Source organism: Ostrea edulis, chromosome 4 (assembly GCF_947568905.1).
Source record: "Ostrea edulis chromosome 4, xbOstEdul1.1, whole genome shotgun sequence".
Taxonomy (NCBI): Eukaryota; Metazoa; Mollusca; class Bivalvia; order Ostreida; family Ostreidae; genus Ostrea; species Ostrea edulis.
Window position 1 is genome coordinate 5,414,965 of NC_079167.1, and position 15,865 is coordinate 5,430,829.

The window sequence follows — 15,865 nt, forward strand, 5'->3', positions numbered from 1 at the left end:
TTCGCCCGAGCTCTTCAGAAGATCCAAGCCTGTGCCACAGATCATGATCTTGGTTTTCTTGGCATTGACTCTGAGTCCCTTCTTCTCCATTGCCTCCTTCCAGGTCAACAGTCTACTGACACATTCTTCCAAGGAATTTGAAATGCAGGTGGTATTGGAATATTGCAATATAAATATGGTAAGTTGGTGTATCTGATTAGGAGGAGATGATTGTCTTCTAATGGTGTGACCAATGCTGTTAAGAATAGATCCCTCAGTAGATCACCAAACACAGACTTTGCTTGTCGGCGCAATGAGTATTCCAACAAAGATTTTTTTTCTTCATCGATCTTCAAATTCGCGAGTATGTTACAAGAGGAAGCCAAGAACTTGACCCATCAGATAATGACTTTCCTTTAGTTCAACAATCTGAACATATATTGTTTTGGTGTCAACAATGACCCATTACAATGTTATGAACCTCCTCTGTTTTTTGTGTATACATTTTTGTGTCTATTTTCCTGATCAAATGATACGTCTGCTGACATACCAGTCGCTGATTGTACATGTAGGTCCTCTGTGTCATTGGTCACGTTTGATTGACTATCAGTAATGGTTACTGCTGATTCATCAATCCTTCCTGGATGTTCTCCGTCCTCCTCACTACGGTGTATGTCAGACTCAACAGAACCCCACAGTTGCTACAATATTCTACAAAACGCGTAGGAGCTGGGTTTTGTTCATTAAATAGTTGCATTATGTTGCGGTTCGTTGACATGTTCTTTCACTAGACAGCCATCAACTGGGATAGACGAATACCCCCAAAAGCACAGAATCTCAGTTGTCCTATCCTTTGTGATATTATCATCTGTGTTGCAACGAAAGTACTTCCCTTGGTACTGTGGTATGCCTAGCTGGACATCTATCATTGCGGTACACACAGTTAAGTTCCTGTGTCTGATCTCGGCTGTATACTGAATGCTTGTTCCACTCTAAACATACTAAACACTTTGTCAGGGTGGTTCTGGCATACGTTATTTCCAACGCAATGTCGAGCGTTTTTAAGAAGTACTATTCAATGTGTTATCAGCCGTTTCTATGATATAAAAACAAAGAAATTTTAACTTGAATGACCATGACTTCATTCGGAAAGTGATGGAAAATATTTTGAAAAAATTGGGTATAAACGGATCAACAGCCGTTTTGAATTGCCCATTTCTCCGACACTTTGGAGTGCAATGACTTGCGATTCAATGATATGCATACTAAGTACCTATATAAGCTAAAGGAAATAAGGTTACATACAAACGCCACCTATGATAATCAGTTTAATTCTAAGGTTGAATTATTATAGTAAATCCATGTCAAATGAAATCTTCATTGTACGGTTAATCACGTTCATTTAAGCAATTTCCTACAGCTATTCCTGAGTAAAGTAAACGGCCACTCGTAAGCAAGATTTACTATAATTTAAAGTCAGATTTCCAAATGGCCAACCCAGGAACAACTCGGGTGAATAAATGGGGATTTTTTTTTATTGACGTGAGTCATTCAGTTAAACGCAGCTTCCATCCTTAAAAACAATTTACACTTAATCCTCTCTTTAAGTGTTGGCGCTTAACAAAAAGACCTGACTTATAATTTACCCATCAGTTTGGTAGAGAGGGACCTCAGGTTCACGTGGACAGAACATCCAATTCTTCATCCCCGGAACTGTTTGACATACACGTAATGTAGGCTGTATATAACGAGACTCAACAAAATAAAGGCCAGTGCATAATCCCTTTTCCACGAAGTTCTAACATCATAGTATTGCCTATCTGTCATTTTGTGAACGTATGAAAAAATAGCGTTAAAACATCATGCTGCGTAATGTTATTGAACCGTATAATTATGTTCACGTGATTGATGGGTAAAGCACCTTACAGAAATGTCGACCGCAGTCCTACCCCGGAAATTATACACTTGTGTAAAACGTGCATTTTTTCGGATAAATCTAATAAAATTATATTCATTACTAGTATTGAGTAAAGTCTTCCGTTACACTACTTTCGGTACATATCTTCCTGTTCGTAGGAGAGTCACTCTGTGGAGTCTATAAGGGACACAGGCTCCTACAGATCGGTTGGTGTCCCGCGGATTATCCTTCGAGCTATCAAAGATTTGTCGCATGTACAATCGTCCTAGATGACAAAGGGAATTTTTTATCACATAACCTTTTTCAACATAAATTTGATATCCAAGTTTGTATATTACAATATAACAGTGTATTGAGTGCAATATCAACTCATATGAAATTGTTTGAAAACAAAGGTTTATTCAATAGATCTTTTACACCTTATATTCCAATATATTATAAACCTTTGATTTTGCAAACTAAATGTACTAAATCTGTTTACAAACAGTTAAATGTAAACCATGATATACCTACTTCTGTTTCAAAGTGGAATTTAGACCTGGTAGCTTATGGAATAGAAATATGTGTTAAGGATGCTTTTACTGTATGTTTTAAGACTACCAAGGACTCTACTATCCAATGGTTACAATATAGATTACTTCATAGAATTCTGCCTGTCAATTATTATCTTAAAAAAATCAATGTTGTGTCTTTTGATTGTTGTACCTTTTGTAATGATGAAGTTGAGACAATTCAACACGTTTTCATTGGCTGTGAAAAAGTATCTATATTATGGAGCAATCTGAGCATGCACATTTATAAAACAACTTCCAAAAGAATAGGTTTTAATGTACTTAATATTTTATTAGGTGAACTCCCATTGTCGAAAGGCAACAGAATTGTAAACTTCCTTATCCTTTATACAAAACAATATATTTTTTCTTGTTTGAAAAAAAAACCAAATTGCCAAGATTCTTGGAACTATTGTTCTATCTATACAACAAATACAAGGTTGAAAAATGTATTGTGTATCAGAATTTAGAAATACAAAAATTTGAAAATACCTGGCATGTATGGAAAACACTTTTTGACAACTTAAAAAAAATCATAATTCTGCTATTTCAAGCAATGTTTTTTTTCCCCCTACTTTTGAAGCCACATGTACTTTTATCTATTTACTCAAGCTCTGTATTGTCATCATTTTTCTCTTACAATTATATTAAAAATGCAAGCACTTACCAACAAATGTATGAGTGTGAGTATGAAAGTGTGTGAAAGTGGTTAGAAAAAGATGGCAAATGTTCTTCTGTCTTATGTCAATGTTTGTGAAATAAAAAAAAAAAAAAAAAAAAAAAAAAAAAAAAAAAAAAAAAAAAAGATTGTCAGCTTTGGTACAGAAACCAAAATTCTTATACCCAAATTAAAGACTGTTATGTTCCTTTAAGAGATATATTTGATAATTCCTTTTCAGACCTCATGTGTTCAACCTCAAAATGTTCTGCAAAAAATTGCAAAACTTGTGATATACTGATCACTAAAAATTCATTTAGTAGTAATTTAACTGGACGTAGTTTCTGTACCAAAACGTTTGATAATCTGACTTGTAAATCTTCTAACGTTGTATACGCCATTGAGTGTAACCTGTGTGGCTTAATTTATGTGGGAGAAACCAAGGGTTCACTTAATAAAAGAATATCGGGGCACAGATTTCAAATTAATAATGGTGGTAACCAACTTCTTTACAAGCATTTTAATGCACTGGACCACTCCATCTTGTCCATGAGGGTAAGGATTTTAGAAAAAATTTACCATCACACAAGCAATCCTACATTAAGCACTCCTTTTCGTAGACAACGAGAAGATCACTGGATCAGGACCCTAGGCACTGCATTTCCATATGGATGCAATGATAATGTATATGATGTGGGAAATTTGACTAGTCCACAAGGAAGTAACGTTAATGTGATGGGACTCTTTCCCAATACCCAAAGACGAAAACGGAGTCACGGACATCGTTCGTATAAAAGACCAAGTATAAATGATGTCACGTTTGATTCACTTTTGCCTCACGTCAACAGACAACTGGGTCCACATCATATTCGTACAAAACTTTACTCTATTCCATTGAGGGTTTTACATACGTTATTTGAAGAAGCTATGGCTAGTCTATACTTGGATTTTTCAACACCTGAATATAGACTTAACTCTATGATTATGGATGTTGCCTACCACAGGCTCTATAAACCAGCACGGATCATGGATGATATTCCTTCCAAATCATGCCGTCAGTTCCTTAAGCTCAAATTTACAAACAAAGGAATAGATGCCGTCAACATAAGCAACATTCTTCGTCATAAAAGGGTTCAGTCGTGTATTCCAACTTATTTCAAGTTCAAGTCTACACCCTGTATTTCCTACAGCTATACTTCTACTATTGCATCCAAACTTTTTAATTATAAACAAACTTTGCAGTGCTTAGATATAGACCATCTTATACGTAATCCACCAACATGTTTTTGTTCTTCATCTTCTTTCAACTACAGTCCAGCTGGACATGTCATTACTGGTGATGTTAATATAGTTGAAAATGAGGACCTCAAATCACTTATTCTTAAAGGTCCTAAATACAGAGAACCTCGGTCTTTTAATTGGCGACAGAACTTCATCTCTATTATGAGTTCTGTCGAAGATTATGCCAGACGATGGGCTAAATATGAAAACCAAGAACTTGATACATTGTCAGAATGGGTTAAAAGCATAAGAGGGATATTAAAATCCCGCATTAGACACATGAAAACAAAAGTACGTACCGTCTATCCTTCTGTGTTTAGTAAACCAGAAGTGATAAAAGAATTAGATAGGTTACATGAGGAATATGTTTTGGTTCCAGCTGACAAAGCTAGTAACAACATTGTCTTTGTTTGTAAGGCTCATTATTACAACTGTATTTTAAACGAACTTGGCATTAATTCCACTTTTGGTAATCATACTTATACTCCAACTGCCCTTTCAAAAGACGAAATTCTTCAAAACCATGCTTCAGTTTTAGACACATTTAATATTCCAGTCAATGGGTCGAATGAATATGAGTTGCCTACCTATACTGTATTCCTAAACTACATAAAAACCCTTACAAACAAAGATACATTGCTGGATCCAGTAAGTGCTCTACCAAGCCCCTATCTTTGCTCCTCACGAAAATGTTAACAGCTGTGAAGGAGAAACTTCAAACTTACTGTGCGACTACATATGCCAGAAGTGGTGTTAATCAAATGTGGATTCTAAAAAATTCTAAAGAACTTTTAGTAAACTTGAAATCACAGAATTTTTCCCAAATCAATAGCATTAAAACCTATGACTTTTCAACACTATACACGACCATTCCTCACGATAAATTAAAGACTAGACTTTTTGACATCATAGACAGTTGCTTCTTCAACAAAAACGGAAAACGGAAATATTCATATCTAGTGATCAGTCATTCAAAAACTTACTTTGTTAAATACCACTCTGATTCCACGCATAAGTACTCTGAAGTTGAAATAAAAAATATGCTAGAGTTCCTCATTGACAATATCTTCGTGGTCTTTGGTGATCAGGTCTTCTAACAGTCTGTTGGAATTCCCATGGGCACGAATTGTGCTCCTTTGTTAGCTGACCTGTTTTTATATTCATATGAAGCAGAATTTATTCAAAAACTTCTACATGAGAAGAAAAAATCTCTCACTGTGACCTTCAATTCGACTTTTAGATATATCGATGACGTTTTGTCTATTAACAATGATAGCTTTCATTCATATGTCGATTTGATATATCCCTGTGAGCTGGAAATAAAGGACACCACAGAGTCGTCCACTTCTGCTTCATACTTAGATATTTTATTGAAAGCAGACATTAACGGCAAACTGACAACTCAACTGTATGACAAACGGAATGATTTCAGCTTCTCCATCGTCAACTTCCCACATTTATGTAGCAATATTCTATTATCACCTGCATATGGTGTTTATATATCTCAACTGATTCGATATGCAAGAACTTGTTCTGGGTATAGTCAGTTTTTAAATCGAGGCAAGCTACTGACAAACAAGTTGATGGTACAGGGATTTCAACAGTCTCGATTGAAGTCAGCATTTCGCAAATTCTATGGTCGTTATAACGATCTAGTTCGTCCATATAACCTCGCATTGGGTCAAATGCTGTCTGACGTGTTTCATACCGATTGTTAAGCCGTTCTTGGCACACTGATTTTGACTGCGGATAACTCCGTTTACCTGATCAGGATATGGGGCTCACGGCGGGTGTGACCGGTCAACAGGGGATGCTTACTCCTCCTAGGCACCTGATCCCACCTCTGGTGTGTCCAGGGGTTCGTGTTTGCCCAACTATCTATTTTGTATTGCTTGTAGGAGTTATGAGATTGATCACTGTTCGTTATCTTCACCTTGCATTCAACATATCTCTGTGAAAGTGCCTTGACAAAAAAAATGATGATTAATTTCAATGGAAAATTAATATCTACTACTAACAGAATATGATGATAACAGAAAAGGAGAAAATGCAACGGACTAAATGGAATTCGAACCCGGGCCCCCCGAATCTCTGGTCAGGTGCTCTACCAACTGAGCTACTGGCGATCGAACCCGGCTGACCGCTACATATCCTCTTCTTAGATATCTTCACACCTGAAGACATCAACCCAGGTTCTTTATCCCCTAGCAGGCATTTTCACCTGTCATTTCTACAAGGGCTGGTCTACAACAACAAATGTAACAGGAAAGGAGAAAATGCAACGGACTAGATGGAATTCGAACACGTGTCCCCTGAATCTCAAGTCAGGTGTTCTACCAACTGAGCAATCTGACCACCGGCGATCGAACCCGGCTGACCGCAACAGGAGTAATTGTACATATATAGTATATGTACATGTAAAAGTGACTTAGGAGATGGTTATTATGATGGAGAAAGTGTTTTTCTTATCATTGAACATTTATCTTTACAATTATCAAAAGATTTCTTTCGTTGATTCCTTTGTTAGAAGGTAATACTAATAACTCAGCAGGTAAGCTAATGTACATAAATGGTTTTATTTAATACAATATAGTTTTAAAAGGATTAAAAGATGATAAAATGATTAATTTTGAAATCATGAAAGATCCCACATCATGTAGCTTTTCTTATATAAATTTTGTCCCGTGGGGATCCGGGTTGGAATAGGCCCTCAGTAACCCTAACTTGTCACAAGAGCCGACTAAATGGGTCGATCCTTCGAATGAGACCGTAAAAACCGAGGCCCCGTGTTACAGCAGGTGTGACACGATAAAGATCCCTCCCTGCTCAAAGGCTGTAAACGCCGAGCATAGACCTAAATCTTGTAGCCCTTCACCGGCTTCATACGAGTGAAAAATTCTCGAGTGGGATGTTAAACAATATGCAATCAATATGATCAAGATATAGGGCTCACGGCGGTTGTGACCAGTGGACAGAGGATGCTTATTCCTTCTAGGCACCTGATCCCACCTCTGATATATCCAGAGGTTCGTGTTTGCCCAACTCTATTTTGTATTGCTTATAGGAGTTATGAGATTGATCACTGTTCTTTATCTTCACCTTTCATCAATATGCATCTTATCTTCAGGTACAGCACCATTTATTGCTCAGAAAGATCCAATAATAAAATGCCTTCATCGTTTCAGTAAAAATCACTGATATCAATTGAATTCATAATTCATGTGTAATCTCTCATTTGAGCTACATGTTAGTTGCTTGTGCATGTTACGGTTGACATTTTTTAAAAAGATTCAAACATGAATCTACAGGTGACTTTCGATAACTCGAAGTTCAAGGGACCTTGAAAAACTCCGAGAAATCGAGAGTTCGAAATTCGGATATTGAAGGTCCGCCGATATGGTTCATATTTTACAGTATTCGGAAATCCACACCAACAAGATCATATTGTTTTGACATGTTTTCCTTCATATTTGTCAGGTAGTTAATTCGATTTCAAAATAAAGAACCTTATTTTGTATTAATAAAAAGATTTCAAAGTCTATGTATTTATTAGTTCTTTAATCATGTTTAGATAGGCATACAAAACCAAGTTCCGATAAAGCTTTACTATCACAACTAAACAGAGCACAATGTTATGTCGCTTTACACAAAGTAAAAATTCTAACGAATGAGTAAAACGATGTTTTAGAATAACTTTACACAAAGAACAAACTCGAGAAATTTAACAGTCTGTAGATCTCTAAATTAATGTATAAAACTAGTCAGCACCACAATTTCCCTACACCAGGGCCGTATTCCTAGTTGCCCTATTTTTGGATCCGGGAGTTACCCCAACTGGAACTCACCAGGCGCCGTAGTTCCTCCATTGTCCCGATCTCCTCACAGGGCCCTATGGCCATTTACCATGCAGTACAGCGTCGCAAAACCTACACATCCCATTTCATTGACTTCAGTTCTGGGGGAGTGCCCAGTACGCCTAATCCTTGGTATCCCCCATGGTTGGTGGCTATGCGAGCACACATATGCACCACATCGTTGCCATAACCGTCCCCTATCAGCAGCAGGGGCCTTCTGCTCATTTTCAGTCACAGCCACGCACCATTGTTTGTAGGGGGAGATAGAGTAGCCAACGTTGGCCCCAGGTAGGTGAACCAGAATCACATACGCCATTCTCTGAGCATGACATCCAGTGACTAGCCCTAGTGCCCCACATCCCCTTCCCCCAATACTTTTGTACAGGAGAACACGCGATGGTACACGGGTCTGCGGTATGATGTGAAGTCTGCTTGGAATTCTTGCACAAGATTGTTCGGCTTGCTTACAGCCAATAATGGACAGATATGGAGCATCACAACCAATTCTACTTCTCCTTACACGACACTGCGAGCGACTATTACACCTTGTTGTTGGAGATGGACGATAACCCCTCACTGGCTTAGATCTTGAGACATTTCGAGCGCTTCGGATCATCAGTGCACACCCCAGATGAATTCCCAGTCAGTTTCTTAGAATGTGGGAGAATCGCTGCACCAGTGGGCAGACCGGGTCCTCCCCTTAGCGATATATGCTTTCCCATCTGTGCCTGCACATGTCATTATTCGACTGTTTTGTAGTTGAGATGTAGGTTTGTACACCCTGGATGGTAGATCCAAGACTGTGGAGGAAGCTATGGACAGGATGCAGTACTACCAGCATTCCCGGTAAACCAAGTCAATTTAAATCCATGAAGGAAGTAAGGATGGTGGTCCAGCAACCGGTGGGAACACCACCATTGAAGAAGGATTTAAGGGACCTATGTCTGAGAATTGAAGAAATGCAGGGGCAGACCTCTTCCTCACAGATGCACCTCTCATCACAGCAGGAGCATGAACGGAAACCCTAGGGTGTTTCAAGTGTGGGGCTATTGGATATTTCAAGAGGGATTGTCCGGAGTTCATTTGAAAGGATGCACCCAGAAGGCAATAGGCAACGGTGAAGCCTAAGGAGAATTCCGAATCCCACCAACGAACACTTGAGCCTCAAGGTCGGGAAGCGACGATCCATACACCGTTGGCTAAAGAGGGGCCTATCCATGGGGATGGACACTGACAAAGCAGAGAAACGCTCATTCGACGAGTCATCGGGGGAAAAGGGAAAACCACGCACTCTCTTGTGCGCGTCGTTTAAAGAAGGGCAGGTTCCGATTCCAGTTCCAGGAGGCATCAGAGGAGGGATCTTGAGTACTAGATTATCGGATGGGAAGAGAAGAAGTTTGAGGCCTTCTCCATGGATGAGTCATATGTCCCAGACGGGTTTGAATTCCCCAAGGATATTGCAGTGTCAGAGCTGAAAGGGTTTGGTGCAATGAACCTACAGGATTCACAAGATCATGAGGACTCATCTATTCAGGAGGAGAACGTGGATGAGACGTGCAAGGTGAAGATAACGAACAGTGATCAATCTCATAACTCCTACAAGCAATACAAAATAGATAGTTGGGCAAACACGGACCCCTGGACACACCAGAGGTGGGATCAGGTGCCTAGGAGGAGTAAGCATCCCCTGTTGACCGGTCACACCCGCCGTGAGCCCCATATCCTGATCAGGTAAACGGAGTTATCCGCAGTCAAAATCAGTGTGCCAAGAACGGCTTAACAATCGGTATGAAACACGTCAGACAGCATTTGACCCAATGCGAGGTTGTATTGACGAACTAGATCGTTATAACGACCATAGAATTTGCGAATTGCTGACTTCAATCGAGACTGTTGAAATCCCTGTACCATCAACTTGTTTGTCAGTAGCTTACCTCGATTTAAAAACTGACTATACCCAGAACAAGCTCTTGCATATCGAATCAGTTGAGATATATAAACACCATATGCAGGTGATAATGGAATATTGCTACATAAATGTGGGAAGTTGACGATGGAGAAGCTGAAATCATTCCGTTTGTCATACAGTTGAGTTGTTAGTTTGCCGTTAATGTCTACTTTCAATAAAATATCTAAGTATGAAGCAGAAGTGGACGACTCTGTGGTGTCCTTTATTTCCAGCTCACAGGGATATATCAAATTGACATATGAATGAAAGCTATCATTGTTAATAGACAAAACGTCATCGATATATCTAAAAGTCGAATTGAAGGTCACAGCGAGAGATTTTTTCTTCTCACGTAGAAATTTTTGAATAAATTCTGCTTCATATGAATATAAAAACAGGTCAGCTAACAAAGGAGCACAATTCGTGCCCATGGGAATTCCAACAGACTGTTGGAAGACCTGATCACCAAAGACCACGAAGATATTCTCAATGAGGAACTCTAGCATATTTTTTATTTCAACTTCAGAGTACTTGTGCGTGGAATCAGAGTGGTGTTTAACAAAGTAAGTTTTTGTATGACTGATCACTAGATATGAATATTTCCGTTTTCCGTTTTTGTTGAAGAATGCCCGGAGGCATCGACGCAGGAAGTTTCTCAGCCAGAGGAGAAAAGTGAGTTGGATGTTGTTTTTGGCCAAGCAGAGGAGGAGATGCGCGGATGACATGCCCTGCCAGCATGCTTCTGGGCTCTACAGGCTTACTTGCAACCATTTGACAATTACGCCCGACCATATGATTCATGGTAAAAATGACAATTTAGGAGTGCAGCTGCAAGGAGTGGCGGGCACAGCTACCGAGGTCAGTGTTCTGTCCACCATGGTCTACAATGAGCTTGACCTCAAGTTGCCCATAAAGCATCATGTCACCTTTGTGCAGGTTGGGGAGAATGAAAGGATGAGAGGGTTGATCATCGGTCCCGTGGGTATACGCCTAAGAAATAGAGAATACAGTGTTGATTTCTATGTGGCTCCCTTAAAGGATAAGACTATGCGAGAATCGCCTAGATTTGGAGCATGTTAAAGGATATAATGCCCATGACGTTCAGGCTTTCTGGAGAGAAATAGTTCCAAGTTTCTGTGGCCAAGACAGTCCAGGTACATTATACAAAATTAGGAATTAGTCCGGTGATTTTGTAATAATATTAGGGGTCTTATACAATACAACTTACTAATAAAATTATTATTAAACCTTACTAGGGGGTGGTATGGGTACCAGGTATAAGACCCCTACTATTATTATTACAGACAGAATTACCATGCAGTTCCTGTGGTCGGTCACACGTGTGCCGAATGAAACAACGCTTTGTTGTCCATTCCCGTCTCAATCGATGCCAGATACATGTAAGTTGATCTTGCCTCTATGTAGTTAATATCAATGAACACACACAAGAAATTAATCCAAGTGCAAGATTTTTCAACAATTCTTTCAATTTCTTGAAGTCACAATATGGCCGACTAACACCAAATGTGACTATACCTACGCTGTTTACAATTACAGTTGACTCCACTTATATTGAAGTCGGTTATATTGCACTATCTGTTAGATTGAAGTTAAAATAAATCCCCCAGTAGCAATATTTGTGTAGTTCAGCATTGGTTATATTGAATTTTGGATATAATGAACAATTCAGGTCGGTCCCCTGAATTTCATTATATCCGGAGTAGACTGTAGATAGATATGAACTAGTTTAAACCCAGTTCAGAGTGTAAAACTTTGTTAATAAGTGAATGTTTATGATATCTCTTGAAAATCAATTCAAGAATTGGACCAATGAATTTTTTTCAGCATTGCGCTCTTTTCTTTTAGTTATGGCATCACATTTTGCTTTCCATGGCTGTTCCGTTAATCGCTACTTACCAAAAGAATTAGGCGGGAGATTTGAGATGTATATGAAAAATGAACACATTAAAAAAAGTTTTTAAAATGTAAATATAAGCAATGAATTATTATTTTTTGAAAGATGTAGTCTCATAACTGCAACGGTGTGTGCAAACAAATTTCCATAATGCGCGTTATTCAATCTGTATGCACACACCGTTGCCGTTATGAGACTACATTTTTTTTAAAAAAAATATCCATTGCTTAATTTTTTTTTAGAGAGAAACATACAAAGATGACATAATTTTCACGTATTAGTATGAAAGGTGAAGATAACGAACAGTGATCAATCTCATAACTCCTATAAGCAATACAAAGTAGAGAGTTAGGGAAAAAACACAGACCCCTGGATATACCAGGGGTGGGATCAGGTGCGTAGGAAGAGTAAGCATTTCCTGTTGACCGGTCACACCCGCCGTGAGCCCTATGTCTTGATCAGGTAAACGGAGTTATCCGTAGTCAAAATCAGTATGTAATGTACAAATATATGCACGTTCATTTGTCATGATTTGTACATCTCCAAAGTATTACTGATATGACAAAAATATCATGAAAATTACTTATATGATTTATTCGTTCATCTATTTTGACGATGGGGTTGCGACCTAGGCTTTCCATATTGCATCTGGTGTTACTGTTCTGAACATTTACCTCAATACTATACTGATGGTATTCGAAAATACCACAGACAGCTAGCATCTTACTAACTTTTTTGTTGGTTCAGAGCTTTAACTCTGTTCGTATCAGGTGGCAGTATTCAATAGGGTATCCAAAAGCATAAACTTTCAGAAATAAACAGATCACTAACACATCATGAGGATACAATGTTAATTTTATTTGGTTGGCCTGTTTCGACCTTAAGGCAATCTTCATCAGAACAATTATACATGAAATAAATTTACTGAAGTAAAATACGTAGCTGATGTTGCTATCAACAATAAAGAAGAGGCCTATGGGTCACATCGATCACCCGAATCACTTTGGCCACGCCATGGTTCAGCTGTTGTGATTTTTAAAATATTTTCTTTTATCAATCTTTATTCCCATGAAAAATTTTGATCCCATATTGTGGCCCCAAATGATCACAACATCTGAAAACAAATTCATATTACACAGAGATATCTCAACACCATTATCAGTGGCGGATTTAAGGGGTTGGGGGGTTTGGTTTGGACCCCCCCCACTTTTGATTTTACCACATCTGAACCTATAAAGGATGTGGTGACTATGAATGAAAGGAACAAGAATTTCAGTCGAAAATGCACCATTTTAAATCAATTATTCTAAGATTTTCCCAGACCCCCCCCCCCAATGGAAGGGGGTTAACCCCCTCCATCCCTTTGGGCCTCAAAACCCCCCACAGTAAGGTATAGATCCGCCACTGGTTATGACTAACATTATCTTGCTGTTCTGAATAAGAAAAAGGTCATAGATCATGGCATGAAATGAAGACCTTGCCATAAGAAATCTACATGCAGAATATGAAAAGTCTATCTAAAATAGTTCAAGAGATATTAGATAGATTCTTATTAAAAGTAGGTCAAACTTCCAGGTCAAGGTCACAAGATCAAACACTGAAGTATATCAATGTCTTACCATAAAGAATCTATATGCACAATATAAAAGCTTTATCTTAAAAACTTCAGGAGGTATCAACTAGATCAGATATTTAAAAAGTGGGTCTAACTTTAAGGTCATGGTCACAAGGTCAAGCTTCAAGAAATAAAAACACCTTGCCATTAAAAAGCCATATACAAAATATGAAAGCCCTATCTTAACTAGTTCAGGAGATATTAAATACGATTTTCTTAAAATGTAGGTCAAACTTCAAGCTGAAAATATCAAACACCATTGTGTACAAGGTCTTGCCATAAAGAATCTACAATCAAAATATGAAAGCCCCACCTCAAATAGTTGTGAATGCATTTGATAGGTTATATTTTATTTTATAAAAGTAGATCACACTCTGAGTTCAAGGTCACAATATGAAATAAAAGGTCTTCAAGAAAGAAATATATATACAAGACATGAAAGATCTGCCTTATATCAATCAGGACATATTGTACAGGTAAGATTTTTTTTTTAAAAGTAGGTCAAACTTCAAGGTCAAGGTCACACACCATTGATCTATCAGAAAAAAATGCATATACAAAATATGAAAGCGCTATCTTAAATAATTCAAGAGATATTTTTAAATAAATTTCCTACATATCAAGATGCATGTAAATTTGCACTTTCCTGGACCAGTGGTTCTGGAGAAGATTTTTAAAGATTTTTTTTAAATAGCATGAAAAACTTTGATCCCCTATTGAGGCCCCACCCTATCCCGGGGTGGGGTTGCATGATTTGAACAAGCTTGAATCTATACTATGTCAGGAAGCTTTCATGTAAATTTAAACTTTCCTGGCTCAGCGGTTCTTGAGAAGAATATTTTCAAATGACCCACCCTATTTTTGCATTTTCAAGATTGTACACCTTTTCTGCTATTCCTAAGTATGGATTTAAGATTTTATACAGTATCAGCAAACTTAAAGAAGGCCTTCAAATCACTATTATAATTTTGACACCACCCCAAGACCAAACCCTTAACCCCTAGGATCAGGGGATTTACAATTTTGGTGAAGGACTACCAACATGTACTCCTTCTAAATATCCATTTAGTATCAATTGCACTAAAGAAGATGTTGTTTAAATGTTTTACATATAAACACTATACACTAAGTTTGACCCCATCCAAACAGCTGTACAAGGTCTGAAGGATGTCAAATAAATGCCGTAAGAAAAGTTGATTACAAAAATAGGTACAATCTTTTCAAGACATGCTTAAAAAATAGGTTCAACTACATGTCAATTTAAAAAAAAAAGTCTAATCACTTTCAAAAAGACTCATGCACATCTTCAATGTGTCCATAACGACTGTACAAAGTTAGAGGAACGTCAAGTTAGAGGTGTGGGAGGAGTTGATTACACAAAGTAGGTACCCTATTACAGGGACGCCCACCCACCCGCCATTCATCATTTTATAGGCCATTTGCACATTGTGCAACCCGATTAAAAATGTGAAAAGTTTACAGACAGAAGATGGACAGACAACGGGTGATCAGATTAGCTCACTTGAGCTTTCAGCTATGGTGAGCTAATTACTAGCAAAACAAACATTTCTGGGGGGAAAATCAGCAGTGATTTATCAATATGACTGAATCCATTCATAATCAAGAAAATCACTTATGCCATGTGAAACATAAACTATGGAAATATGTAGTTTTTATATGCAGTTTTTTACTACTTGGTTATCATGATAAATACATGTACATTAATTCTTTTAAAAAATAAAGTTTACAGCCAGATCATGATAAAATGATGTCAAAGATCATTAACTTCACGAGCCTCCTGCGATTGATATGCACTGCTATTGTCATCATGCGAGTGCCTTTCGTGGGAGGAGTCGGTGAATCGTTCATCGTACCTATCTGCTGGGTTCAAATTTGTGTATTGGGACACAAAGCCTCTGTTAGAGTCGTTTTCATACATTTGTGAAGGCCTTCTGTGGGAGTAGGAGTCGTTGAATAGTTCATCGTACGTGTACGCTGGGTTCAAATTTGTGTACTGGGACACAGACTCTCTGTTAGAGCTGATTTCATACATTTGTGAAGGCAAAATGTAGGTATAAACTGCTTCTTCTTCATATTTAGAAGTGGAGTCTTTGGACCTATAATTGTTGTATATTTACTTTATATG

General features: G+C 38.0%; 1 protein-coding gene across 2 annotated transcripts in view; it reads right to left on the reverse strand.

The window, feature by feature from the left end:
• Positions 1-12,941: 12,941 nt before the first annotated feature.
• Positions 12,942-15,865, reverse strand: part of LOC125668853 (sushi, von Willebrand factor type A, EGF and pentraxin domain-containing protein 1-like) — a 337,072-nt gene continuing 334,148 nt past the window's right edge. For both annotated transcript variants that reach the window (XM_056161741.1, XM_056161742.1), the window contains one exon: positions 12,942-15,836. In XM_056161741.1, the coding sequence (XP_056017716.1) occupies positions 15,491-15,836 (346 nt within the window). In that variant the 3' untranslated portion in view covers positions 12,942-15,490. The remainder of the gene's footprint in view (positions 15,837-15,865) is intronic.